Genomic DNA, 25776 nt, shown 5'->3' with positions numbered 1-25776 from the left:
TGTTCTTCTACCCACGGCGATATTAAAATCAGGGCCGGAATTTTGCACAATGAGGAAAATGCGTGGGGGGGGGGGGTCGCAAACGCAGCTGGGAGCGGGTCGCGGAAAGCGGCGATCCACCCGGAGAAGGAGGGGAGGCCGCGTGTTGCCGCCTCGCTCTGGAGCTTACTGCTCAATGACTGGGGGGAAAGAATGGAGATGCTCAACACTGGTGGAGGTCTTTAATTTACTCGGCCCGTGGTCTGGCCTCCTCCGGAGCGTCCGGAACAGCGGGTAGGGGAAGCTGAGGCTTTGGAATCCTCTGCGAGCTGGTCCGGGGGGTGGCGGGGCCCGCGCCGGGGATGCGAGAGAAGGGAGCCAAACGGAAAGGAACTCGCCGCGCTCGGGGTTGCGCCTTCCCCTTCCAGCGCCCGCGGGGCCCAGGCCTCCGTTTCCGGCCCACCTCGGCCCAGAGGTCAAACGGGGACCCATCTCGAGGCCTCGGGCGAAGGATTTCGGCTTGCAGTCTTGGCGTCTGGGAGCCAACGCTGCACCCAACGGGCCTCGGATCGGGGAAGAAGAGATCCTTGTTAATAACTTGGGAAACGAAAGAGAATTGGGGGCAGTCGCTGCGGCCTGGCCGGGCGGAGGGACGCGGGTCCTGCTTGCTGGAAGCCCCAGGGTCTGAGGCCCGGCTAGCCCGGGCGCCCGCGCCTGGCGCTGGAAACCTCTGCCCTTTCTCCCCGCGGGCCTGACCTTGGCTCCTGGGGCTGCCCGGTCGGCTGCGTTCCTGACTTTTCGCGGCCGCTCAGGCCCCAGACGGCCGGGCCCGGAGCCAGGCCCTGCTTCGGAAAGCCCTGGGGGTTAGGGGCGAGTGAAACCCGGGATGGAACACCGGAGCTGGGGGCAAGGCCAGATTCCGACGACCGCTTCCCTCTCTGCCCCTTGGCGGGGAGCTTACCCTTGCGGAAGGCCCCGCGCTCGCTTGCTCAGTCCCAGGCAGGCCTAGCTCTTCCCCCGCAGTACGTTTTCGCAACTGCACCCGGCGCGTTCCCAGATGCGCGCAAAAGCTCGAGCGCATCCGCCACGGGGCGCTTAGAAGTTATGCCCATTGGTGAGACCAAACATAATGCCAATCCTTATTGCAAAACAAAATAGAGCGTCTCACACCCAGTGCAGCTCCGGTCGCTGTAATTTCTCTCTGCAGAAATCACCCCCTCTACCCCCACCCCACCACCCACTCGCACCCAGCCCCGGCCAAGCCAAACTGGGACGAGTTGCAGCCCCAGACCTAACTAGAGGAGCTCTCGCAGAATGGACTTTTTCTCAGCAAGAACATTGCGGACGCCTCTCTTTCTTCCACGCCTCGGTCGCATTTCCCCTGCGCGATAACCCGGTAATTACTTCTATGCAGATCTGCAAGCCGGCGCTGACTTATCGCGTCCCAAACAGAACCAGCTGGAGCGGCGTCTCGATATTCGTTTGCGGAGAGCTCCTCCTCGGAAAAAAAGTAATTTTTTAAATAATAAAAGGACTCTCGTGCCTCCTCCAAGGGACCTCGGTCCACCCCGGAACAACTTGATTTCTTCCCAATCGTGGGCCGACGTGGGCTCCCACCTCCCTTCGCCAAGAGCCCCCCTCCCCCTCCCTAAGAAAATCGATCTTGGCTCTATTTGTGCCTGATGTTCACCACCCCCATTTCCCCAGAGAGCGCTGGGTTTGTTTATTTCTTTATTTATTCCCGTGGCCGAGACGTCTGGGACTTGGGGCTGCGCAGACCCGGGGCTGATAGACGAAGACCGACAGAAATGAACCTCCCGCCGTTGCCCCCCAGTCGAGCGTGACAGTGCGCGGGCCGGTTGCGTGACTCGTGACGTCTCCAAGTCCTATAGGTGCAGCGGCTGGTGAGATAGTCGGTATCGCCTGGTTGCCTCTTTATTTTATTGGGGTATGCCTGGTAATAAATAGTAATATTTAATTTGTCGAAGACCACAAACCAGCCTCGAGCTGGGAGGTACATACTACTCTTGACAGACGTTGGAAGAAGGCTTGGCCTTAAAGGGGTCTCTTTTGGGGGCCCTTGGCAAACTCTTCACTTGAACACCCACTCCTACGCAAGGCACCACTGCTGGCTTCTGCGCTGGAAAGAAGAGGTGGGATTTTTGGAGGTGAGTGTCCCCCTGGACAGCTATGGGGGAGGGATAGGTTCTGCTCCGCACTTGGCCTGGCAAAGGCCCCCTGGCTTCCCCACCCCAGCTCGGCCCTGCTGAATACCCCTTCCCAGAGATGCTGTTTTTCACGGTGGAAATAAGAATGCACTCTCCTGCATTTCGCCTCGGAGTGTCACCTGGCAGGAATAGATTCCCGCTGGAGGTTTCAAAATCCCAATTTCGCTTGGGGTCCAGCACAGCCTGCACTCCAAGACCAAGTGAATCTGGCCAGGCAGTTACTTGGGGGAGTTCAGATTTGCCCTCCCGGGAGGGGCCTGCAAATTATTTATGGGAATTTATTTTATCCGCAAATCTCGGAGAGTTTAAAGGGATTGGAGAAGTCTTTCTGGATTTCCCCTTCCTTTTGCCAGAGATGCAGAGATTCAAGCTCATCCTCAAACCATGTTTGTTTCCAGTCTTTGGCCCGGGGTCACCTCTTTAGTAAGCCCAAAGCCCTCTGAGCTGACATTCTGGAAGGGTGAGGGTGTTTTCACACAAATAAACTGCTGCGGTGAAAGGTTGTTTGCAAACAAACCTGGAAGGTGGAGTGAGAACTGTAGCCGAGGACACTGGGCTTGCTTTTTACCCCCTGGTCACCCCACTTTTAGGGATGGACGATCCGCTTTGTAATTTTGCAAGGGGTGTTACACCCAGCCGGCTGCTGATCTCCAGCGCATTTCTCCTCTCTCCATCCCTCTCCCCAGACCTTGGCCTTCAGGCCCAAGTCTCTAGTCAGAGCCCCAGAAAAGAATAAGGTGAGGGGGTACGGGAGGCAAGGGTGGGAAACGGAAGGGAACCCTGACGTTTATTCCAAGCACCAATACTTGGTGCCCCAAACTGGGTCTGCTCAGGCTGAGACCTACTCACTGTGTTTACGCTTCTATTGACCTCTTCAACCCGCAAAATAATACACTTCAGAGAGGGGGAGGGCAGGGAGAGGGGCCCAGTGGAGATGAAAATCCCAGCCAGTCTCCCATGACTGTTTGATTATTTTAATAAAACTGGGTACCGCCTGGCGTATACCTCCAGCCAGGGAGGTCTGCTGGCCCTGGGGGTGGGAGCCCCCGGCAGTTTCTTGGCATCTTTGATCTGGGCCCCCATCCCAATGCACCTTCACCCTGCCTTCACCCTGGAGTTGCTGGGAGTCGGGGTGGTGAGTGGGGAGGGGGAGAGATGTCAGGGCGGCCGTCGGCGGCCAGCCGGGCCAGGCGGGGTCACGCGGCTCTGTCTTGAGGTCAGCGTTGGAGGGAGAACGTGGGCCAGGCTTTCAGAGGCGGCGCGAGGCGTGTGTGTGCAGCGGAAGGCGTTCAGACTCCGTTCTCTGCATGGCCGAGTCCCAGAGATTACTTCCCGGGCAGAAGCCGACCGGTTTTGCGATGATTTGTGCAGGATTTTTTGTAGCCACCGAGCCGAGCTCAGAGCAGCAGAGATGGATGGAGGTTGGGAAGGGGGTGGAGAGGAGGGGTGATCTCCAGGTCTGGGTTTGAGAGTAGTGCTGTGATTTGAGTGTTCGGGAAATCTGATGGAAAAGGTGGTTGGGGGAGGGAGTGAGAAGAGAGAGGGAGGGAGAGAGGGAGAGAGGGAGGGAGGGAGGGAGGGGGGGCGGGAAAGAGGCAGAGGCAGGCTGTGTGCAGTGGGAGCTAGTTGGATAAGCAATTTCAGTACTTTGTAAGCATCGAGGCAGCCCAACGTCACTGAGCTCAGCTAAGTCGGCTTGTATTTCTGAGAGAGAGAGAGAGACAGACAGACTCTCTTTCCTCGGATTCCAGAACTTTAACCCTGAAAGCGGCGCCCAGAAAGGACCTTGACCATCCCCACAGCTCCCTCCCATCTCCCAGCTTCCCCTCCCCAGGGGTGCAAGTGAGGAGCAGGGTCCTGAGGTGTTAACGTTGAGGGTGCTCCCGGAGGCTGTTGCTTGTGTCCCTTGGAACCCTTCTGGCGCCTGACAACTTGCAAGTCTTTAGGGAGAGCGAGCGAGCGAGCGAGCGAGCGCAAAGCGGAGGAGGTGTGTGTTGGAGGTGGGCAGTCGCTGCCGAGGCCCCAGCGGTGGGCGATCCTTTGGAGGCAGCGGTAGCCGCTAGTCTGGGCGAGCAGTGCCCGGCATAAGCCCCGGAGCCACGATGCCCGCGCCCCCGCCTCGCCGCCGGCTTCCCTGCTAGGAGCAAGAAGGGATGTGGTGAATGCGCCGGCTTCGCCCAGCGAGGTAACGGTCCCCGCCGATGGCCCGGGAGGCTCGGGAGGGAGCGCTCCGGCCGAGGGGGCTCCGGGAGGCGCGGACGGCGGGACTGCAGCCCTGCCCGGGATTCTGCGGAGCCCGGCTTGCAGAGAGCTCCTGGCGCGTGGAGCCAGCCGGGGAGGCGCGCGGCCCCGGAGCGGCGTGGAGGTTGCAGGACGCGCGGCCTGGTTCTGTCAAACTGCATCTAGCTCGCCCCCGCCAGCCCCGAGCCGCCGCCGACCCCGACCCGGGCGCCGGATGCGATCGTCCCCGCGGCCGGCGGCGGAGGCGAGCGCACGTGGGGGACACCAGCCCCGGGTTCTTTTGTTGCAAGCCGGCTGCGGGGGCTCGCAGCACCGCCTCTCCCGAGCCCCGAGGGTGTGGTGAGGGAAGCTGCTTGGGAGTTGGGCCTCGGATGCCGTCCTCCTCGGCCCCGCTCTGGGTCTCCAGCCCCCGCAGCCCTGGGTGGGACTCAGCGTGTGGCTGAAGCGGCTGCTAAGCTTTGGGGGGCCATCCTTGGCGCTCCCTTCCCAGTCTCACTGGGGTTTGAGGGAGGAAATCCTTCCTTGGAAACGTGGAGGAGATAGGAAAGCGATCAGAGCGAGAGGCACGCTCCTCTGGGCTTGAACAGTTCCGCAGCTGTTATTTTTCGTGTTCCAAACCCCTAAGCCTGCAACCCAGGCCCTTCTACCCCTTGCGCCCGACCCAGGAGCCCGATCCAACGCCTGAAGCCCAGAATTTATCTGGGACCCATTAGATCCTCGCCACCGCCCCCCCCCGCCCCCCAAGCCTGGCCTGCACTTCCAGCGAGCCAGGCCCGGCTGAAGCTCGGAGAAACTCCCCTCGGCCTGGCCGCTCGTCAAAATGCCGCCCCGGGCTGGGGAGCCCAGGAAGCCGAGGTCGCCGGGAGAACGCACCGCCGGGGCAGGCGGCCGACTCCTGGCCGCCGGCGCCCCGGGGTGCGCCTCCCTGCGCACTGCCCACCGCCGCTTTCCTGCCCTTTTCGTTGGGCTACTTTTCTTTCTTTCTTTCTTTCTTTTTTTTTTTTTTTTACCGTTGCTAAAAGTTGGGGGAAAAGGGAGGAGGACTCTTACTGTTGAAGGACTTTTAATTTTAAGGCCTGTAACTGATAAAGGATGAACGTGAATTCTCCTGCCGACCTGGTCTCTCGATCTGCAAAATCTTTCCCCTCCTCTGTTTTTGGTTTTGCAAGAAGCGGGTTGTTGCAGACATTTTGCCTGCTGCGAGTTTTAATAAACAGGGCTGTGATGTCCTTCTGTGAATTTGACGAAGAAAAACAATTCTCAAAAGGACACTAGGTTTTTGTTTTGTTTTTGGTTGGTACCCAGCGGCTTCCAAAAATACCCAGGTCTTATCTTTATTGGCTCTTCCAGAAGTCCAGACAAATTTGACCGGCAGCTGGCTTATCGTGGGGGAGCCTGCGCAGGGGAGATGCGGGCCTCGCCTCCGCCTGGTCTGACCCGGGTCTTTCGCAAGAGGTTGTGCGTGGTCATAAAAGTACTAATAATGATAATAATAAGGGGACCTTCGGCAACCTCCTCCCACAGGGAACGGAGGTGCTGGGAGCTGGAAACTGGGGACCCAGCTGCTCCCTCCTGTCACTAGAACAGTGTTTCCAACCTTCTTTTCTCTTTCTCTGCCTCTCTCTCTCTCTCTCTGCTTCCTGTCTTCAGAGCAGGACCCTTCGCGGGCACAGGGCGCCGGGCACACCATGGCCGACGCAGACGAAGGCTTTGGCCTGGCGCACACACCCCTGGAACCTGACTCAAAGGATCTGCCCTGCGACTCCAAGCCCGAGAGCACGCTAGGGGCCCCCAGCAAGTCCCCGGCGTCCCCGCAGGCTGCCTTCACCCAGCAGGTAAGAAGATCTCTAGCCTCTCGGCCCATTGCAGAAACCGAAGGCCCTCCTGTGGGGGAGGGGCGGGGGTGGGTTGCCCGTTGCCCATTAATTGTCCCCTTTCCTTTCTATCCCCGCTCATTCCACCTTTCTATGCCCCGCGTCCCCAGATCCCAGTATACTCCCATCCCCTTTATTGTGACGATAATCTTTACGGCCAGAGGAATTTGGACATATGTTTAACTTGTTAGAGAAGGCTTAATTATCTGGCTATTTGGGGCCAGCTAACAATAGCCCAGATCATTCCTGTGCTCCTGCGCTAGGTGTAGACTCAGCCCCGAGCACCTCATTAAGGGCTGGGTCAGCGGCCGCTTCAGGCCGGCGTGAGCGATGGCTTGACCCCTCTTCAGATCTTCCCTAGCCTTCGCCTCCGCCCACCTCCTCCGCGCCGCCGCCTGGACCCGGGAGTTGCACTATTTGTCTTGGGCCGGGCTCTGGAGGGCTGGCTCGCCCTGGCCGGTGGCGGGGAGCGCCCGGCTGTGCTGGGAGGTTGCTGGGAGCCATAGGATCCCCTGGCTGGAAGCTGGGCCCGAGTGGAGGGTGAGGCCTCGGCGCACTCTCTGTACCTTCTTCCCTGGGCACTCTGGATGCTCAAGGAGGCCCGCGTAGCTCTTGATAATTTACACAGGGTGTCAGATGGGGTGCCAAGCGGGGTGACTTGACCAGCAGAGATATTTGGACGTAGCCAAATCCTTTCTTTGGGATTTCGATCGATCGATGTCCTTCCTAGCTACTTTATCACCTGTGTTTGCCCTTCCCGTCTCAGGAAGACGCGTGTATGGTTATAGAGAAGCAGAGGGCGGTGGGCACAGAGTTTGGGAAACTTCGATTGCTTTTCTTTTTGGAAAAACAAATCCACTTACAAGGCAGTTACGGATTATGGCAAAGCGAAGATTTTTGTGTATATATTTTCTTGCATCGGTTTTGTAAAATAGCTTTTAGCTGAAAGTGGAAATGTTGAATAGTTTCGGCTGTGCCCAGAATCAAAAACAGCTCGAAGTGAACAAAGTTGGCTGTGAGGAGAACCTAGAAGGTTTGCTAATATAGACATCTGAATTTTTTTTGGACTGCTGGAACCTATTCTAGACACATTTTTAAGCTGAGATATTCACATATGTCTATGTTTGCACCGCCATGGTGAGACTAAACACGCGTATGTACGGGATTTGCACGTGTGTGTGTTTGTGTGTGCCCATGCGGGTGTCTACGGAAGGATGTTCTGAGTGGCCTTTTTGAGATCGAGCGTTTTTGTTTTTGCTTTTGTTTTTTAGTTGCATCTTGGCTGAAAGGGTTTGAGATTGGTCCCTTTTTTTTTTTTTTTTTTTTTTGGTCTCAGTCTGTCCTCCCATGGGCATGCTAGAGCACCCTGATGTTTGGGGACTTTTCTCTAGCTTTGTGTTGGTGGCATCAGGAGACAGCAGTGCATCATGGGGGGGAGGTGCACGGGGCCTGCACAGGGATTCCTATCCCCCCCACCCACCCCCAGAGTCCAGGCAGCCCTGCCGTGAGCTGGGGGCAGTTCTCAGCCTTGGAGTCCAGAAACTCCAGAGGGAAGGAGACATCTGTGTTTGGGGGAAGTTTGGGGAGGAAAGGCCCACTGCTCCTGGGGCTCGTCTGTATGACTTTTCTCTCTTTCCTATAGGGCATGGAAGGGATCAAGGTGTTTCTCCACGAAAGAGAGCTGTGGCTGAAATTTCACGAAGTAGGCACGGAAATGATCATAACCAAGGCTGGGAGGTGAGCTGGCCACCTTTGTGGAGGGCCTGGGGAATTTGTGGGGGAGACGGAGAAGGAAAGGTGTCTCGGAGACCCAAGAGATGGAGACCCAGAGAAGGCAGAGGGACAGAGAAAGGCGAGAACAGAATAGAGGAGAGAGAAAGAATGAATGTATTTTGTTTGACCTGATTTGGGTTAAAGATGCCTGGAGAAGTCCTCCAGTGACCCCCATCCCTGGTGGGGGAAACGCCTGCGAGAAACAGGGCATTTCTCCCGCCTCATATAGAAGAATGGAGAGCTTGGGAGGCTCCGCTCAGTGGACTGATTGGTAGTGGGAGAAAGTGGGACAAGGGGGAGAGGGAACGGGAAGCCAGAGAGGTGCGGAGTCGGCACAGAGATGAGACCCGCTTCCAGCCTTGACTCCTGGCCCCCACCCTCCTTCCCACCCTCCTCGACCTTGGAGTGGGTCCAGAGTCCCACCCGATTGCCAAACTCTGAATCGTCGAATGTATTCGCTACCTCTTTCATTGTTTATAGAAAGCAGGCGAAGCCTTTGAAACTGAACCGGGGCTCGGCCGGGCTCTATATACAGACACCGATAAACACGGCAGTTTCGGCAGTTTTGCCAAGACACTCACCCCAGAGTTCCTCTTAAAAGCTCACAGTTTTGTGCTAGAAATGCTAGACGGCTGGAGGAGGCTGGGGGAGGGTCGTACAGCTCTGTATCTCAGGGTGCCAGTGTGCCCAGGCCTGGGGCCATCCTCACCACAGGCCCCCCCGCGGTGCTCCGTGTCCCCAAGGACAGAAAGCCCGCAGTCAGCCCCTAGCTGGCGTGTGAAACCCGCCTGTGAAGCTGGCGAGGCCAGTAGGCCCGAGCCACGGAGTGTGTGAAGGGGGAGGGTGGAACCGTCTCACCAGACGCCCCCCGTTCTCCGGCCGAAGCCTCCCGCAATAAACTGACAACAGTGACATTTATTATTATTTGAAATTAAACAATGTCTGCTCCCCCGCTCGGCCTGAGTGAACTAGGAGGCGCGTTCTGTTTATACTGAAGAACTAAGCTCTTCTTCCCATTCTGCCGAGGAAGGAAAGACACGGCCCGGCCCCCTCTGCCCCCGGCCTGAGCCGAGGGGATTTAACTATAAAAGGCCTGGGAAGCCTCCCGCGCGCCCGCCTGCAGGCGCACGCGCTCGGGCATATAAACACCACCAGGCTTGGGCTCCAAGGCCTCCCTTCACTCACCCCCTTCCCGCCATCCCCGGGCGAGCCAGGGTCCAGCAGCTTGTCCTTGCTGGCTTTCCGGGGCGCACGCCACCGCCACCCCTCCTCCGACAGGAGGGCTGGGAATTTGGAGTGCGCACCCCAGAGCGCAGAGGGCGTGGGTACAGAGCCTGCAGGTCCCAAGCACCCACCTGCCCATGACCCCATCGCGGTTCCGGCCCCGGTCTTTCCGAAACCAAACCCGGATGGGTTTTGAGTTTCTTCGCGGAGGGCCAAAGTGTTCAGACTCTCCAAGGAAGAGTGCCAGGTGCCTTGGAGAAGTTGGGGGGCATTTGGGAATAAAATTCAGCTAGAGCCTCGTGGCAGAGGTCACCAACTGAGCTCTGCTCTAGGGACGGAGGACTGTGGCCAGGACAGGAGGTGTATGGGCACCCATGGGTGTGCAGTCCTGAGGGCGCACACAGCCTGGGGTCCTCATGAGGCAGCAGCGGTGGGCTCAGCGGCCCCAGCACTCGCCTGGGCTCGGGAGGCCAGCTTTTCCCCTAATAGAGCTCCTTTTACCCCTAAATTATAAAGTAGGTCTCTGGCTCTGAAAAAGAGCGTTTACAAAGAACAAATGGAGGTTCCAAGCAGGGCCCTCTACATAACTGGTTCTTTCTAGAAGCCTGGGCCTCCAGCTTTCTATTTTCCTCCTGGTTACAAATAGTCACCAGCCTCCTGCTCACCTCGGGGCCTATCTCCTCCCCAAAACTTCAAGGGAAACCTGGAATGGATCTTGCCAAGAGCGGAGCGGGGGCCACTTTTCTCCTGCACTGCTTCTCGAGGAGTTGCTTCTTTTATTAAAATGTGTAGACCTGCTCTTTACAGTACTGGCAGTAATATTCTCTTTCTCTCTTTCTCCTTGTCTCTCTTCCCCTCCCTTTCTCCGTGTTCCTCCCCTTCTCTCCCAGGCGGATGTTTCCCAGTTACAAAGTGAAGGTGACGGGCCTTAATCCCAAAACGAAATACATTCTCCTCATGGACATTGTTCCAGCCGATGACCACAGATACAAGTTCGCAGATAATAAATGGTAGGCACCTAGCGGTGTGGGCAGGTGGGGAAGGCGGGGGGGGGGTGGGGGAAGTGGAAAGCCAGACTCCCCTCACCACCACCCCCACCCCCCCGCCCCGCATTGAACCAAGAAACATTTTTGGAACTCCCTACTGTGGGCCAGAGGCTTTTGCTCCTATTCCGGACCACCCTGAGAGGAAGACACTGCAGCCTTTAGCCCCCATTTTATAGACAACAAAACTGAGGCTCAGAGAAAGTGAAGGGCCTGTATCTGTTGCTGCACCCGCGGGTTGTGGATTTTAGAAAAGGGTATTGTTTCCAAGCGCTGGAGGTATTTCTGGGGGCATAAAACCATTTACAGTTATTTTTTATGAGTTACCTGCTTTGAAGATGCCTTTTTATGAAATTGCAAAGTCAGGCCATGGTATTGGAGTTAAACAGGCAAGAGAGGAGAGGTCCATTCCTCGGGTGGATTGCTCCCATAGCTGTCAAGCATGCAGAGGCTAAATCAGGAAGGCCCGTTTGAAAGCCCTCAAGGACTCCGCTTAAACTTTTTTGTCCAGGCTTCCAGAACCTACCGATGGTCCATGGGCAGCAAGAGGCTGCGAGGCCCGGCAGCGGCACCCCTGGTGCAGGGGGAGGAGTGAGGTAGAAGAAGAAAGAGCCGGGTGAGGGGCTCGCCTGGACACTGGCCCCAGGCCTTCTGGGCACCTGGGCTTACAGATGGCCAGGCGAGGCCCAAGGGTCAGGTCATTTCCAGATCATTCCCTATTCAGCAGCCCTTGCCTGGCCCGGCACAGGACCCCACCAGCATGACAGGGCTCTAAGTCTAGGCGGGTTTTGCCCCTCCTTGATCCAGGTCTGTGACGGGCAAAGCAGAGCCCGCCATGCCGGGCCGTCTTTACGTTCACCCGGACTCGCCAGCCACGGGGGCGCATTGGATGCGGCAGCTGGTCTCCTTCCAGAAACTCAAGCTCACCAACAACCACCTGGACCCATTCGGGCACGTAAGTACCTCGTGCAGCCTGCTCTCAGTCTTTGTCCGTCTGTCTGTCTTGCCCTCTCTCCTACCCCTGCTTCCTGAGTTTCTCTCTCTTCTTGGCTCCTCACACTCACGTTTTTCCTTTCCTCGCCCCACTCCACCCGCCTGGGTCTTTTCCTCTCTTGGCCTCCCTGATCCGGCCTTCTTCCCTTCTGGCTCCACCGCTCTCCTGTGCAGTCCTCTCTGTGGCCACCGTCCCATGCTCTGGGGCCGCCTTTCCCCGGGTAGCTGGAGACCAGGGCCTGGGGGAGACTGAAGCGCACATGCCTGGTCTGGACCTCAGTCCCATCGGTGATGAGGGGTGGGGGGCTCGGTGTTTCAGATCTCAGAAAACCAGGTCCTTCTAACCCAGTGGGGACTCCGGCACAGGCTTGCCCAGAGGCTGGACCGTGGTGGGAGCCATAGATACCTTCCTTGCTCACTTCCACATCCTGCCTTATTATTGAGATGTTCCAGCTGACAGGGGGACCCCAGGCCACCTGCTCCCTCTTTTACAGAAGGGGAAACCAACCTGCCAGAGGCCAACCCTGGTACCCCTTTTTATTTTTATTTTTTAAAGATTTTATTTATTTATTTGAGAGAGAGAGAATGAGAGAGAGCACATGAGAGGGGTTAGGGTCAGAGGGAGAAGCAGACTCCCTGCCAAGCAGGGAGCCCGATGCGGGACTCGATCCCGGGACTCCAGGATCATGACCTGAGCCGAAGGCAGTCGCTTAACCAACTGAGCCACCCAGGCGCCCCTGGTACCCCTTTTTAGCTGATAGCTTGGGATTATCAGTTTTTCCCCCCAACTTCCAGCTTCCCCCCTGCCCCGCCCCCACCATGCCCGGAGCAGGCAAACCTGGACCAGAGCCCTAAACCTGGAGTCCGCATGGGCCCCCCAAGAGCGGCCTGGTGAACCCCCTGAATCTGCATGTGGGACATTGAGTGTCCTGCCCCCTCCCACCTTCCAAAAGAATGTGTAGCTTTTTCGCAGATTCTCTCACTTTAAGTAGATTCTCTTCCTCAACAAAAAACAAATGAAGAACAAAACACCGATTTGGGGGAAAATGTCTCTAGATCTTTTCATTGGCAATAACTGATCACCAGGACAGGACACAGTCTCTGAATTCAGTGTGTTCAGAACCCTTGGCTTGATGATTCCACCATCAAGTGGGCTCCTTCATCTTCGGGCACTTGGCCTTCATAGCAGGCTAGAAAGGAGGACACAAATATGCACCCTTTATAAATGGGAGTCCAGGGGACGGGAGGGCACTCTCCCAAGGTCATGCAGCTTGGTTTTGGCAGCAGGGATTTGAGGCTTGATCTCTCTAATTCCGAGAGTGGTCTCTATCCTGCCATGTGGTCTCTTTAGGGAAAATCCACAAACACAGGGTCCTCGGTTGAGGGTACTGGGTTTGAATGGATTTGATCCGGAGGAGGACCGTTTGGGAATGTCCAAAGGGAGAACCTGCTCCTGTGGGGCCTTAGGGCTAAAACACTGAACCCGCAGGGTGTGTGGTGGCGTTGGGACAGTGATGCAGGCCGCCGCCATCTCTGCACGTGGTCCCCCCGGGAGCTTGAACTGTTGGCCGCTGGGAGGAAGAGAGAAGGAAGGCCCATTCCCTTCCTGCGCGGTGGGGAAGGAGCAGAGGGTGCAGAGGGGCGTTTCAGGGCAAACCGCCCGGCCTCCTCCGCGTTTCAACCAGGCAGTTTGCCGGCAGCCTGCTGCGGGCGGGAGCATCCCCGCCCAGAAATGCCCTCGAGCTTCCAGGGGCGGCGGCTGGCCGGGGTGACGCGTACCTGCGGGCGCAGAACCGGGACTCTGTCTAGGTTAAGCGCCGGGGAGAAATGGGATGGTTTTCCCCTCCTGGCTGGCGGCCTCCAGGAGGCTGGGTAGGACCCTTTTGTGGGGGACCCCGTGGAACCTTGGTGCCAGACAGCGGGACTGTCTCACTCGGGCGCCTGGCTTTCTCTCTGCGTGCGTCCCGGGGGTGCCCTTTGGGGTCGCGTTGGGGTGGGCGCCTGGGGAAGGCGCGCGGCCCCGCAACCAGGCTCCGGCACCCTTGCGAGTTTCCAGTCCTCCCGAGCCCGCGGGAGAGGGAGGGCGCTCGGGGTGGCCCCGGACTCCCCCGCTGCCACGCAGCCCTGCCCCCCAACTCCGGACTCGGAGTCCAGAGCCGCCCTAATGAAATTAGGAGCCATTAGATCGCGCTCGCGCTGACGTCTCCACACTGTCCCCGGCCGTCAAAGCAATTTGGCTAAGCCGGGACGATGAGCGCGCCGGCCGGGGACTGCGGCGGCCCGCGGGGCCCCGCTGCGTCTCTCTGTCGCCACGCCGCCCCGGCCGGCGTCGCTATCGGCCAGGGAGGCGGCCGGGGCCGCGGCGGCCAGAGATTAGAGCCGCGCGGCCGGGGTCGTCGGGAGCCGCGGGGCCCCGGGTTCTCGCCCCTCCCCACCTCCCCTCCCCCTCCTCCGGGCGGGTCTCTAGGGTTGGCCCAAGGACCCTGCCCCAGGGTCATCAACGCGAATAATCAAAGACACGGGGACAGTCTCCGCCGCTCCAGTTGGCGGTCCTGGGGCAAAAGCAGGCCAGATTTTCAGCCCCTTGAGCGCGGCGATTGGCGCATTCGGTGGGTATATATCCGAACGCTTTGATAAATGTTCGCCTCCGCAGCCTCCCGAAATCATCAAAAGCCAGGCGTCCTCCAGACAGCAAAGCCAGTTTCATTAGCAAAGATGCTCATCCGCTGGGACTAGTCCTGCTCCAGCAGAGAGGGTGTGGAGTCTGGAGCCCCTCTCCCCCTTAATACTGATTAGAGTCGTCCTATTAAAGGTGCAGCTGCAGCAGTAAGACCCCGCTTGTCCCTGGGAGCACCTCAAACATTGAGTCGGTAGAAAGGAAGGAGAAAGAGCGCATTCCCAAAAAAGTAGATGCAGTGCTTCTGTCTGGGGCCAAGTCTGGAGATAGTTCCCACAGTGGATCCCGAAAACGTTGATAAAGTTGTAGAAAGGGAACCTGGAGGGAAGCAGGCCCTCCTTTGGTGGCAGTGTGATGGCGGGTGCTTCTTCCCTCCAATCTCACCATCCTTAGAGGCCCACTCCCCATCCCATTATCTTCTTCTTTTTTTCATTGACTCTACTTTGCACGTTCTCCTAACAAAGGGCCAAGCCTGTGATTTTTACTCCAGTTCTGCAAACACTGGTCTTTTTCTTTTCCGTCTTTTAGCGGGGTTCTTTTTTTGGGGGGTGGGGGGATGTTTGTTTATTCGTTTGTGTCTTCTCCCCTTTCATTCTGAAATTGACGCTTAAACTTCCCCCTGGGAAACCAGGTCCTTGCTCCAGACTTGCTTCTCTCCTATTGGGGGGTGGGGGTGGGGTGGGGAAGTACCCTATGCAGGAGTTAATTTATTAAGCAAACTTTATTAAGAATTCTGATTTACTGCCGTGTGTGCTTTGGGTAGATTCCTGGAATATTACCCTGGCTTTTTGGGTTGGAAATTGTCATCTTTGAAATGTTTCTTTTTAATGAAATCACTGGCCCCCTTTTCAAAACAGGAGAAAAAAAAAATCAGACCGTTTTTTGAGAGCCTGTATAAGGAGGTGAATTTTAAGGGTGGAGAGAGGGGATTTATTGGGAAACAAAGGGGTTTTGATTTTTCTTACAATCTCATTTTCCTTATTATTTTTAGATTATTCTAAATTCCATGCACAAATACCAGCCCAGATTACACATCGTGAAGGCGGATGAAAATAATGGATTTGGCTCAAAAAATACTGCGTTCTGCACCCACGTCTTTCCTGAGACGGCGTTTATCGCCGTGACTTCCTACCAGAACCACAAGGTAAGCCCGAGGCCCGGGAACCAGCGTGCTGGGGCCACTGCCTGAGCCTTTGCAGGAGGATGCAGGGGTCTCCTGCTGAAACTCTTAAGCTCTAAGGGCTTCTTCATTCGCTCACAGCGGGCACCAGCTTCTACCCCAGGGGGCTGGGGCAGGGACCAAGCTACATCCTGAGGGTTTCAGCTCTTTGTACTATATTCAGGGTTTTTCGGGACTCTCTTCTCTGTATCTCTGTCTCTCCTTGTCTCTCTGTCTCTGTCTCTCTCTCACACACACACCGGTTAGAAACAAACTTGTCAGACTGTAGGTGACCGCGCATTCAAATACAGGAATGTATCTCTCTGCACGCATGAAGTGATCGGCAGGAAGAAAGGTCACTTTATTGCAGGGCTCCGTGCTCTTGGGTGGGGGCCTGGGGCCACCTTCGTGGAACCTCTTTCTCAGGTGAGGGTCTCTCCTCCAGTCTGCCTTTGGGATGCATTTCAGCTTGACCTGGGGCAGGTGAAAAATTGCCAGAAGCCTTGGGCTTGGATTTGCAAGATGCTTCTCTCATTGTCTCCGTGGTTACTGATCCTGGACAGACCACAGTGAGGCAGGGTTGGCATTGTTGAAAATCAGAACAAAAACCCAAAAAGCCCAAGCGACCTCTGCCACCTCCCCCCCCCCCCGCCCCAGCTCCCAGGAGTTAGAGGAGACTGCAGCAAAACCACAGCTTGCGGATGCCTCAGTCTTCCAGAAGGAGGCTGCAGTGTGGTGTAGACGTGGGAGGGTACAGCTCGATCCTGTCAACATCAACTCCCACGCTGTTCAAAATCCAGGCCCCAATTTGGGCATTTCCAAGCTGGACAATGGTGCTGGAACAGGGTACCCCCTCACTGCAGGTTGGGGGGGTATCTATTCTTTTTTCCCAGGAGAAAGGGCTTCTCTTGAATTCTCATGGTTCACTTCTGTTCTTTCGAAACTTAAGTGCTTCTGGATTCATTTTATTGGTGGGGGGGCAGGATTGAGTGATTCTTAAGCCTAGTTCTGAAAAGACATATAGAATCTGGCAAGGCAAGATACAGGGAAGGGGGCACTGTAGGGGTGCAAGTTGTTAGCATTAAGTAGTGTGATCTGGGTTGGAGGACTGTTGAAGGCGAATGTAGGGACTTCCATATGGGATCAGTGAGGGCAGGTCACTGGGGCAATATAAGGAGATGGACATGGGGATGGTGACGCCCTTCCTCCTCCACAGCTCCTGTCCCCACCTGCAAGGTAGGGTGGCGGGAAGTTACAGGGGCCGTGAAGCCAGGTGGAAGAGGCCAGGGCAGGGGTGAGGGGTGGGTTTAGCACCCTAAAGCCTCCCGCCTATATGCTGGGTGTCAGATAACACCCCCCCCCACCACCACCAGGAAGCCAAGGCAGTTATAAGATGGTAATGTCCAAATTCAGCTTGTCAGTCACCAGGCCAAGTTGTGATGGATGGTCCTTTCTAGGCTGCAAGTCCTGTCTGGGGACTCAAGCCTTGAGAGAGCTTCCCTCCAGAAGAAAACTCGCTCTCTCCAAAATGCAATTACTTTTTAAAGGGGAAGAAGGATTTTTCTGAATTCCACCCCTGACTTGTCAAACCAACAAGAGCAAAAACATTAAGGTCAAATACTCTGAAAATTGCAAAACTATTTCAGGCTAATTTGGGTCTGGCTGCTAGAAACCTGTTTCCTCTATGGCTATTGTAAATCTATGTTTAACTTTGTGGTGACAGTCACAGGGGAAAAAATTGGAAAAAATAGCAACGAGCACACTCAGTCTCACTGCTCCCTCCCTCCCTCTCTCCCTCTCATATGCATGTATATACACACACACACACACATCTGTATATTTATATATCCATACACACACACACACACACTTAGACCTGACAGAGGGTCCAAAGATATATCAGATTTTTTTTCTTTTCTTTCTTTCTTTTCAATTAAAAAAGCCCAGACTCACACAGAAAGGACAGGAAATGGTAGACTCATGAAAGTGACCTGCTAAAGAAAGATGTGAGTGCTTGGGGCCTTTGGGGGAAATCCCTAAGCTCTGTGTAGTTATGATCTTAGGGTCCGTCAGGCAAGGCTAGATCTGGGAGAGCATGTACTCTCTCTCTGTCTCTTTCTTTGTTTTTTTTTTTTTTAAGATTTTATTTATTTGTCTCAGAGAGAGAGAAAGTGAACTCACAAGCAGGGTGAGCGGCAGGCAGAGGGAGAAGCAGGCTCCCCACTAAGCGGGGAGCCCAAGGCGGGACTCGATCCCAGGACCCCGGGATCATGACCTGAGCCGAAGGCAGACGCTCAACCAACTGAGCCACACCAAGGCTCCCCTCTTTCTTTGCTTTTTGAGGCATAACTATCATACAATAAACTGCAATATTTGAAGTATACAATTTGACGAGTTTGACATGTATTTATCATTGTGACCACTTGTGAATATACCCCACTCCCCCATATTTCTGTTTTTTTAAAATGTCCTTCCCAATGAATATATTTAGTGATCTATGCGCTTGAAGGAGTGTCTGCCTAATAGGGTGTATATGTGTGAGATTTGAGTGCAATCTAGGGGATTGTGTGTCTAAATGCTCATGGGTCTAAAAATGTGTGTCTCCAAATCCGCATCCGGATAGATGTGTGTCTGATGACCACACAACGGGTTCACAGATGGGAATTTGGGTACTGTTTTGTTTTGTTTTTAATTGGTTGGGCTATAAAGGTTTTTTTCACCAGCCTGACATCCGGAAGAGGGATTTCATAGAAGACAACTTTCCGTCACTCTTCCCCCTCCCACTTTTTAGTTGTGAAGTACCAAAGGCCCCTATGTTCTTCGTCAGGAAGCAGTCTAAAGCAGTAAAATTTTCCAGGGCTGCTGCAGGCGTTCCCCGCGTGGATATAGGACGTGTGACTTAAACACTCAGGCCAAGCTGAGTGTGGTTTGTGGACTCTGTCTTGTTCGTTTATTGTCCCACCTGGGCGAGGTATTGAGACTCTTGATTTCATGGGCAGAAGCCACCTGCGCTCTTACTCACCCTTGCCTAGGGTTCAGGTGGAACTCTGGAGGCAGGCTGCCTGGATTTAAATCCATTTGACTTGGGCAAGTTACTGGACTCAGTTTTCCTCCTCTGTAAAATGGGGATGAGACAAGAATTGCTAATGTTTATCAGCGTGAGGACTAACCGAGATAATCTTTGGAAAACGCGTAGCACAGAGCATTGCACGCATGCTCACGCAGAGGGTGAGTTATGATGCTGTGGATTGACTACTCAGCTGATCCATTTATAACAGGACAACTCCATCCAAAACGCAGGCCCTGGGAAACTCTTTGCCTTCCCTGATTATTCTAGAATCAGAAGAACTGAGCTTTCAAATAAGTTCTTCTTACCGTGTTTGAAAAGCCACTACAAGTGTCCGTCTTGGTGGGTGAGTTCGTTCAGTCCCTGAACATGCCATCAATTCAAGGACTCTTTGCCCCGCATGATGCTTTGGATACGTGAGCGAGGACAGAACAGCAATCCACGGGATTAAATTGCCAGGACAATTTGGGACACTCATTTTTGGTGTAAGTGGCCCAATGCCTTCAGAATGCTCTCTGCTCGGATGCCGGTATCCCAGGTGGAGGCAGGTACCTGGCGACCTTCGTTTGTTAGGCAGGGGTCACACACCCGTATGCCCCGCGGCTCCTAATGACACGACGACATGTTTCCTCAGCCCAGCTGTGATCCCAAGCTGGATCTGGGAGTTATTTTCCCAGATGGCTGACAGCTTGAAAAAGATATTTAAAAAACTCGACTCTTCCGCAGCAGTGACGTTTGCACTGTGAAACACGTTTTTGTAAGGTTTTCGATGAGGCTGTCAGCAGCGCCCAGAACAAGCCCTAGAAATATTTAGGTGTTAAAAAAAGGTCACGTGGGCATCTCATTTCTCTGCTCTTGCAACAATGGCTGTGTATGCAAGCCATGTCTATCCCCCAATATTAACTTACTTTGCCGTTAAAAGGCATTTTTCCTCCTGCTTAAATCATTGTGTAAAGAGTCTGTATTTATGAGGTATGAGCTTTCTGGTTCGGACCAGGAAATGAACCCCTAATAGAGAGACATAATTAAGATTTTTGGCCCTCGTGAGGGTTTTTTTTTTTTCCAAAAGCAAGAATTCACAACAATTATTCTCATTAATTTTTACAACCTCTGTCTCACTGGTTGGAGCTGGTATTTATATTTGTTTTAGCCCTCACCCTCCACCCTCCCCCGGATATCCGGTTTTATGCTGATCTTGGAGAGGGAGTACATTTGTGCGACGAGTGCAAGTCCGTTTCATTGGAGCCTTTTAGTAGAACTCAGACATCCGACCGGATCATGTGCCCATGAGGGAGCTAGCCAACATGCAGCGTGTTTGGAAGGGAATTCCAGAGCTGGGGTCTGTACGGACTCAGGCGGACATTTTCACCTGCAGCTGAGCTTGTGTATGAACATTTCTCAAGGGTAATAATCCTTATGTCTTCTAGACCTCCATACTCAGTCTATGCATAAGACTTACGTAAGATCAACGTACTGAAGTGTCTGTATAGCAAACTGTGCTTGTCCTGTGCAAACATCTTTTTGGAAGCTCAAACATTAGGTAGTAGTAGGACCTGTTTGGGGTGCAAGGGATGGTTTTAAGCGAAAGATTTTTGCTGATAAAAATACCAAAGCCCACCTCCCCTCCTTTTTCTTTTTTTTCTTTTTTTTCCCCTTACGGTAATTGTTTGTCCCCAGCTCTTGGTGGAACAGAGATGTCATGGACTAGCCATTCATCCAGCCCCGATACCACACCCATGTTGCCTACAAAACTCACAGGGAAGTGCAGCGAGGATTCCCTCCACCTCTTTTTGAATGATCTGATTTTTACTTCACGTTTTGAGAATCCTACCCCCCCGCCCCCACCTTTAAAAATAGCATGATTTATGGTCAATTGGGTTGCATTTTTTAATGATAAAGCCTGAGTGGGAAAGAAAGCTCTACTAGGCAATGGCCTGTTGGACTCAAAACAGAAGTGGATTCGGGAGTGCACATTTTAAAGACTGTGTTTCTAAGAGACCTTTACAGGTTTTTCTACTCATTCTGAAGGGTCAAGTCAAAATCAGAAAGTTGTAGGAATGGGTCCAGTTTAAAAAAAAATGAGGGAGGAGGGAATGTGTGTATACATAAAGACACACACCTATTTTAAAAGTTTTAAAATATGTCTTATTTTTTTAGAGTGGTTTTAGGGTGACAGCAAGGTAAAGTGGAAAATACAGAGTTCTCTTAGACCCCCTGTGCCCCCACCCTCCACAAAGGCTCCCCCATGATCAACATCGCCACCGCCCACCAGACTGGGACATTTATTACAATCGATGAACCTACACTGAGACATTGTTATCACCTAGAAACTACATGAGGGCTCACTCTTGGGGGTCATAGATTCTGTGGGTGTGGACACATACAGAGTCGCGGACATGTATCGACCGTTCCATTATCATACAGAATAGCTTTACTTAAAGTCCTCTGTGCTCTGCCTATTCATCCCTTCCTCCCCACACAAACTCTGGCAACCACTGGTCCCTTTTTGCTGTCTCTATAGTTTGGCCTTTTCCAAAATGTCATAGGGTTGGAATCATATAACATATTTTTAAAACTTTAATTTCATGTATATTTTTTATGGCAAGCACACACACACATACACGTGTGTAATATAGTAATTTCATGTTCATTATAGAGTCTTGGAGTTAGAAGGAAACCTTATAAGGCCATTTCTTCTGAAACAGAACATACCAGAATGCCTGCCCCTAAAGGGATGAATTATAGGTGCATTCACTAGTTACTACTCCTGGTTTCTCAAAGGAACTTGCTCGGTTTCTCAAAGTCTGGAACTCTCCTGTGGGGGGTAGCTGAGGTAGTTTTTGTGGGTACTTGCATAGGTTGGGATCAAGAAAATTGTTCTCATTTTGATTATCTTTCTATTCATCAATCAGGGAGAGAGTTCAGTCCCAGTGTGTGTTAAATATGTCTCTGAAAGTGTCTCGTTTCCCCTTGCAACAAAGTGAGGGCAGGCCAGGGCGCCTGGGTGGCTCAGTCATTAAGCGTCTGCCTTTGGCTCAAGTCATGATCCCAGGGTCCTGGGATCGAGCCCCACATCGGGCTCCCTGCTCGGCGGGAAGCCTGCTTCTTCCTCTCCCACTCCCCCTGCTTGTGTTCCCTCTATCACTGTGTCTCTCTCTCTGTCAAATAAATAAATAAAATCTTTTTTAAAAAAAAGAAATATTGGGGGGCGCCTGGGTGGCTCAGTTGTTAAGTGTCTGCCTTCAGGTCGGGTCATGATCCCAGGGTCCTGGGATCGAGCCCCGCATCGGGCTCCCTGCTCAGCGGGAAGCCTGCTTCTCCTTCTCCCACTCCCCCTGCTTGTGTTCCCTCTCTCGCTGTGCCTCTCTCTGTCAAATAAATAAATAAAATCTTAAAAAAAAAAAAAAGTGAGGGCAGACCTTGGGTTTAGAACTTTCTGCCGGGGGCCAGTAGAGAGAATTTAATACAATAGTTTTCCTTTTTTGAGTAGCTCATGATTCCAGTTTGAGGTAGAGAGAAGTGATACCATATTTTTTATAAAATAAATGTAAACAAAAAGTGGTTAGATTTAAATCAAAATACTAAGCAGAGACCAGTGTACAGATAGATATAATATTTTAGAAATAGTTTTACATTCTAAGTATAAATAATAATATGTATTATATACTATTATTATATAATAAGATTATAGATATAATACAATAATGACGGTGAAGGTGAAGCTTGCGTGATTGAACCTCGTGAATGCTGCCTCGGTGGTTCTAAAATGATCCGATAAATAAAAATTCAATTCACACGCAGCTTTTAGGAAATACTTTTAGCAGACTCCATACAGATGTACTCTTTCATCTGGATCTGTTACTCTACGCTCACGCTCACAGACAATGTGTTGGTGGTTTCTGTGGAAGTTCTGACCTTTGAACCCAAGATCCTGTTCTATTGCTAAGTTTTGTACATTGCAACAAACATTCGCGAGAAGAGGGCTCTGTGTTCTTTATCTGGAAAAGTGAAGGGCTTTGGAACTGATAGACAGCTATCACGTATGTTACAATTCTCTCTGTGGGTGTTTATTTAATCGGGTGCCATCTTCCACCTGTGCTAGCCAACTGGTCTGTGAAGCTGAAATGAACAAGGCATGAGACAGAAACAGAATTTTGAAAGCAACCAAGTTTCTTCTCCACGCGGCGCTCACCACGCTGCGGGACGAGCAACACCGCGTCCCCCGTGCCCAACTTTCCGAGGGGAAGGAGGGCTCCCAAGTGCTGAGGCCTAGATTGTGTTCGAAACACAACATGCCAGGATTAAAAAACAAACCAACCCAGCTGGAGTGATGCAGAGCATGACTCCAATTAACGGGCAAACCGAAACCAGGTTTTTTCCCCTTTTAAAAAGTGGTCTGATCGAGGGCATTTTTCAAAGCCTCCCCTTGAATGAAGTGGTGAGTCTCACTGACGTGACTGGCTTAATTTGCTTCTTTTGGTCGCCAGAGGCTGCATTTCCAGCCATCAAGTGAAAACCAACTCTCTCTCTCTCTCTCTCTCTCTCTCGCCTTTCTGCAGATCACCCAATTAAAGATTGAGAATAATCCCTTCGCCAAAGGATTCCGGGGCAGTGATGACATGGAGCTACACAGAATGTCAAGAATGCAAAGGTAAGAAGGTGGAGCGCTGGGCTCCCTTCTCTCCACGTGCCCTTCTCCCCCCCCCCCCCCCCCCAGGGAACCCAGGAGAGCCAGCAGCAGCCCAGAACCTACCTCCTCTAGCCTTCCTGCCCGCAGAGGCCCAGGCACGTTAGCCATCGAGGAAAGGCGAGATAGGCACCTTCAGTCCCACCGTCTGACGACCCCCACATGCTCCCGTGTGGTTTACGCTGTGGGACAGCCCTGGGTGGTGGTGGTGGGGGGAATGTGTCCTCCGGAGATGGGAGGGGGGAGAAGGCACCAGGGAACTTGGCGTTCTCCATCTGCCCCGGGACAAGAAAAGCTCCAACTTTCTCTCCCTTTTCTTTGCCTTCTCTCTCCTTCTCGTGAAATCAGTCCTTTCTCTCTTTCTTCCCATAAGTCACAGCCGATGAATGATTTTCTTTTTGGCAACAGCTCTTGGTAAATGAAAGGGAAGTTAATGACTCGATTTCCTGGGGGTGAAATGCAGACAAATTTGACACCACGTGGTGGTCTGGGGGCACAGGGGGATTGGGAGCTGGTGATAAAAATTGCTTGGTATTTTTACATATCCTGTGGTCACAGTCGCTGATATGATGAATAGAAGGGTCTGTAGCAAATGTACATAGTGGGAATTTGGTCTGATTTGAAAGGATTGTATGAGTATTGCCAATTTTGTCAAACATTCTCTCTACCTCTTGATATGCTTCCAAAATAACTTACCATATGGCAAGAGAATTAGAAATACATCTTGATTCCTTTGACCAAGAAAGGGTTCCCCGTCACCCCCCCCTTTTGGTGGGTTTAGTGTTTCAAAATAAAATGAGATCACATAGGAAGGTTTTCCTTATCCTTTCTGGAAGACAGGAGAGGGGTGAGTCAGGGAGGTGGACAGACATACGCATTCAAAGAAAAATAAGGGATCTAAGAGAGGAACAGAGAAAAGCCACAGTGTTGTCCTTTTCACACTGGTTTGGAAATTCATGCCATGGAAATTGTTTTTAGCGAGCGGGCTTCCCCGATCTAAGTTTGCGTGCTTTTATTTATCATTATTTTTTTTAAAAGCACTTTTTTTTTGAAAAAAAGATTTTATTTATTTATTTGTCAGAGAGAGAGAGAAAGGGCACAAGCAGGGGGAGGGGCAGGCAGAGGGAGAAGCAGGCTCCTCGCTGAGCAAGGAGCCCAATACTGGACTCGATCCCAGGACGCCGGGATCATGACCTGAGCCGAAGGCAGACGCTCAACCGACTGAGCCACCCAGGCATCCTAAATTTTGCATGCTTTTAAAAAAGAAATACACTGTGACCTTCAGGTGTGCACATCTCAGCCCCACTCATATGAATTTCAGCATTTAGAATCGGTTTCCCCTCCCATCACAGATTAATAAGATGCTTTTTGTGGCTAAAAGAACCAAGTTCTTAAATTATTATTGTTAAAAAAAATAACAATTGACTTTTCGAATGTCTGCATTTTGAAGTTGGAGTTGGACTGAGTCCAAGTTCAGTGGGAAAGTTGACAACAGGTGTCACAGAAAGCTGGTGGGCGGGGAGGGGTCAGCCTGTTTGCAGCCCTGGGCTCAGAGTACCGGGCTGAAGTTGCTGCAGTGGTCACGCTCCCCTGTCGTCCTGACTGCTAGTTGTCACTAAGGGATTTTAGGCTTTGACAGAGTCTCACCTCCATCCTCCTGTGGGTGAGGGTCGAGGCCGTGCATGTAGGGACTGGAAGCAAGCCACCCCGTTCCAGCCTGCAAACCAGGGGTCTTCCTTCCTTTCCACAAAGTCAAGAACAGGTGAGATCATGGATTTGAGGTGTTTTAAATCGCCCCTTCACGTGTAACCAGTCACCAAGTCTGGTTGCCCTCAGTATAAGGTCCAGGCTCCTTCCCGTGGTGGGCCGTGCCCTTCTCGTCTGACCCGGCCACTCCCCCTCGCTTTGCCCCCCACCAGTGCCCCCTCTCTGTCTCCGTCATGCTGAAGGGGATGCTCCACGCCTGTATCCTTCCCACCTTTTTTGGCCCTTGGAACAGCAGGTCTGGTCTGCCTCAGGCTTTCTCCCCTCCTCCTCACTCGGCCATCTCCTGCCCATCACTAGGTGTCCTTGGAGTTGTCCTTTCTTCCAAGAAGCGTTCCCTGGCCACAGATTGTGGATGTCTATCCCCAGGCCCCCTCCTCACTGCTTTCCTATGTCAGGCCCGGGCCCTGCACTTTGGGAGCTGATGGGATAGAATGATAGACACGGAGGAGAGTCAGGTGGGGAGTGCAGGTGTCTGAGAGATGAAATGTCGATCACCCCGGGGACTCTCCCCTAAAGTTTTAAACACAGCCGGTTAGGTATTTAGGTGGATGACTCTACTTTGGTCTGAATTGGCTGTCCCGATCATCCCCCCGTTAGTGCAGATTGGCTGAGGGGTCATCTAGGTGTCCTCTTAGGGTAGGCACTTGCAGGAAAAAGGCGGGAAAGGGTGGTGGGTATTTAGTAGGCACTATGTAATTGACATATACGGTTAAAACCTGCAGCCTAAGAACCACGTGTGTCTTTGTGGCCATGTTAGGAGTTGGGTTGGGGAGCCAGAGGGCTGAACTAAGCACTGACCAGGCTGGGAGAGTGAACAGGGTCATCTGCCCAGTCCTGTGCACACGGCCCCTGGGAAGGAGACGGAGTAGGGCAGAGTGGCTCCAGTAGAAGGCTATGGGACTCAGACGAACCTGGCTTCCATCCTTGCTTCTGCATTTGTCAGCATGTGACCTCGGGCAAGTGACTTAACCTCCCAGAGCCTCAGTATCTCCACCTGTAAAATGGGCGTAAATGATAGCTTCCACTTTCCAGGATTCTTTTAAGAATTATATGAGAAAATGTCT

At 53.0% G+C, this 25776-nt stretch overlaps 1 protein-coding gene across 1 annotated transcript in view; it reads left to right on the top strand.

The window, feature by feature from the left end:
* The first annotated feature begins 3823 nt into the window (after window positions 1-3823).
* Window positions 3824-25776, top strand: part of TBX5 (T-box transcription factor 5) — a 44373-nt gene continuing 22420 nt past the window's right edge. The window contains exons 1-7 of the mRNA XM_064578428.1: window positions 3824-4392; window positions 6099-6283; window positions 7965-8059; window positions 10210-10329; window positions 11170-11317; window positions 15024-15176; window positions 22818-22909. Coding sequence (XP_064434498.1) covers window positions 6137-6283; window positions 7965-8059; window positions 10210-10329; window positions 11170-11317; window positions 15024-15176; window positions 22818-22909 — 755 coding nt within the window. The 5' untranslated portion in view covers window positions 3824-4392; window positions 6099-6136. The remainder of the gene's footprint in view (window positions 4393-6098; window positions 6284-7964; window positions 8060-10209; window positions 10330-11169; window positions 11318-15023; window positions 15177-22817; window positions 22910-25776) is intronic.

The sequence above is a fragment of the Mirounga angustirostris genome, unplaced genomic scaffold (assembly GCF_029215605.1).
Source record: "Mirounga angustirostris isolate CCGP_5_RB_7025 unplaced genomic scaffold, mMirAng1.0.hap1 SCAF_14, whole genome shotgun sequence".
NCBI classification, from domain to species: Eukaryota; Metazoa; Chordata; class Mammalia; order Carnivora; family Phocidae; genus Mirounga; species Mirounga angustirostris.
The sequence above is the reverse complement of the archived record's forward strand: the minus strand, read 5'-3'. Positions and strand labels throughout refer to the sequence as shown.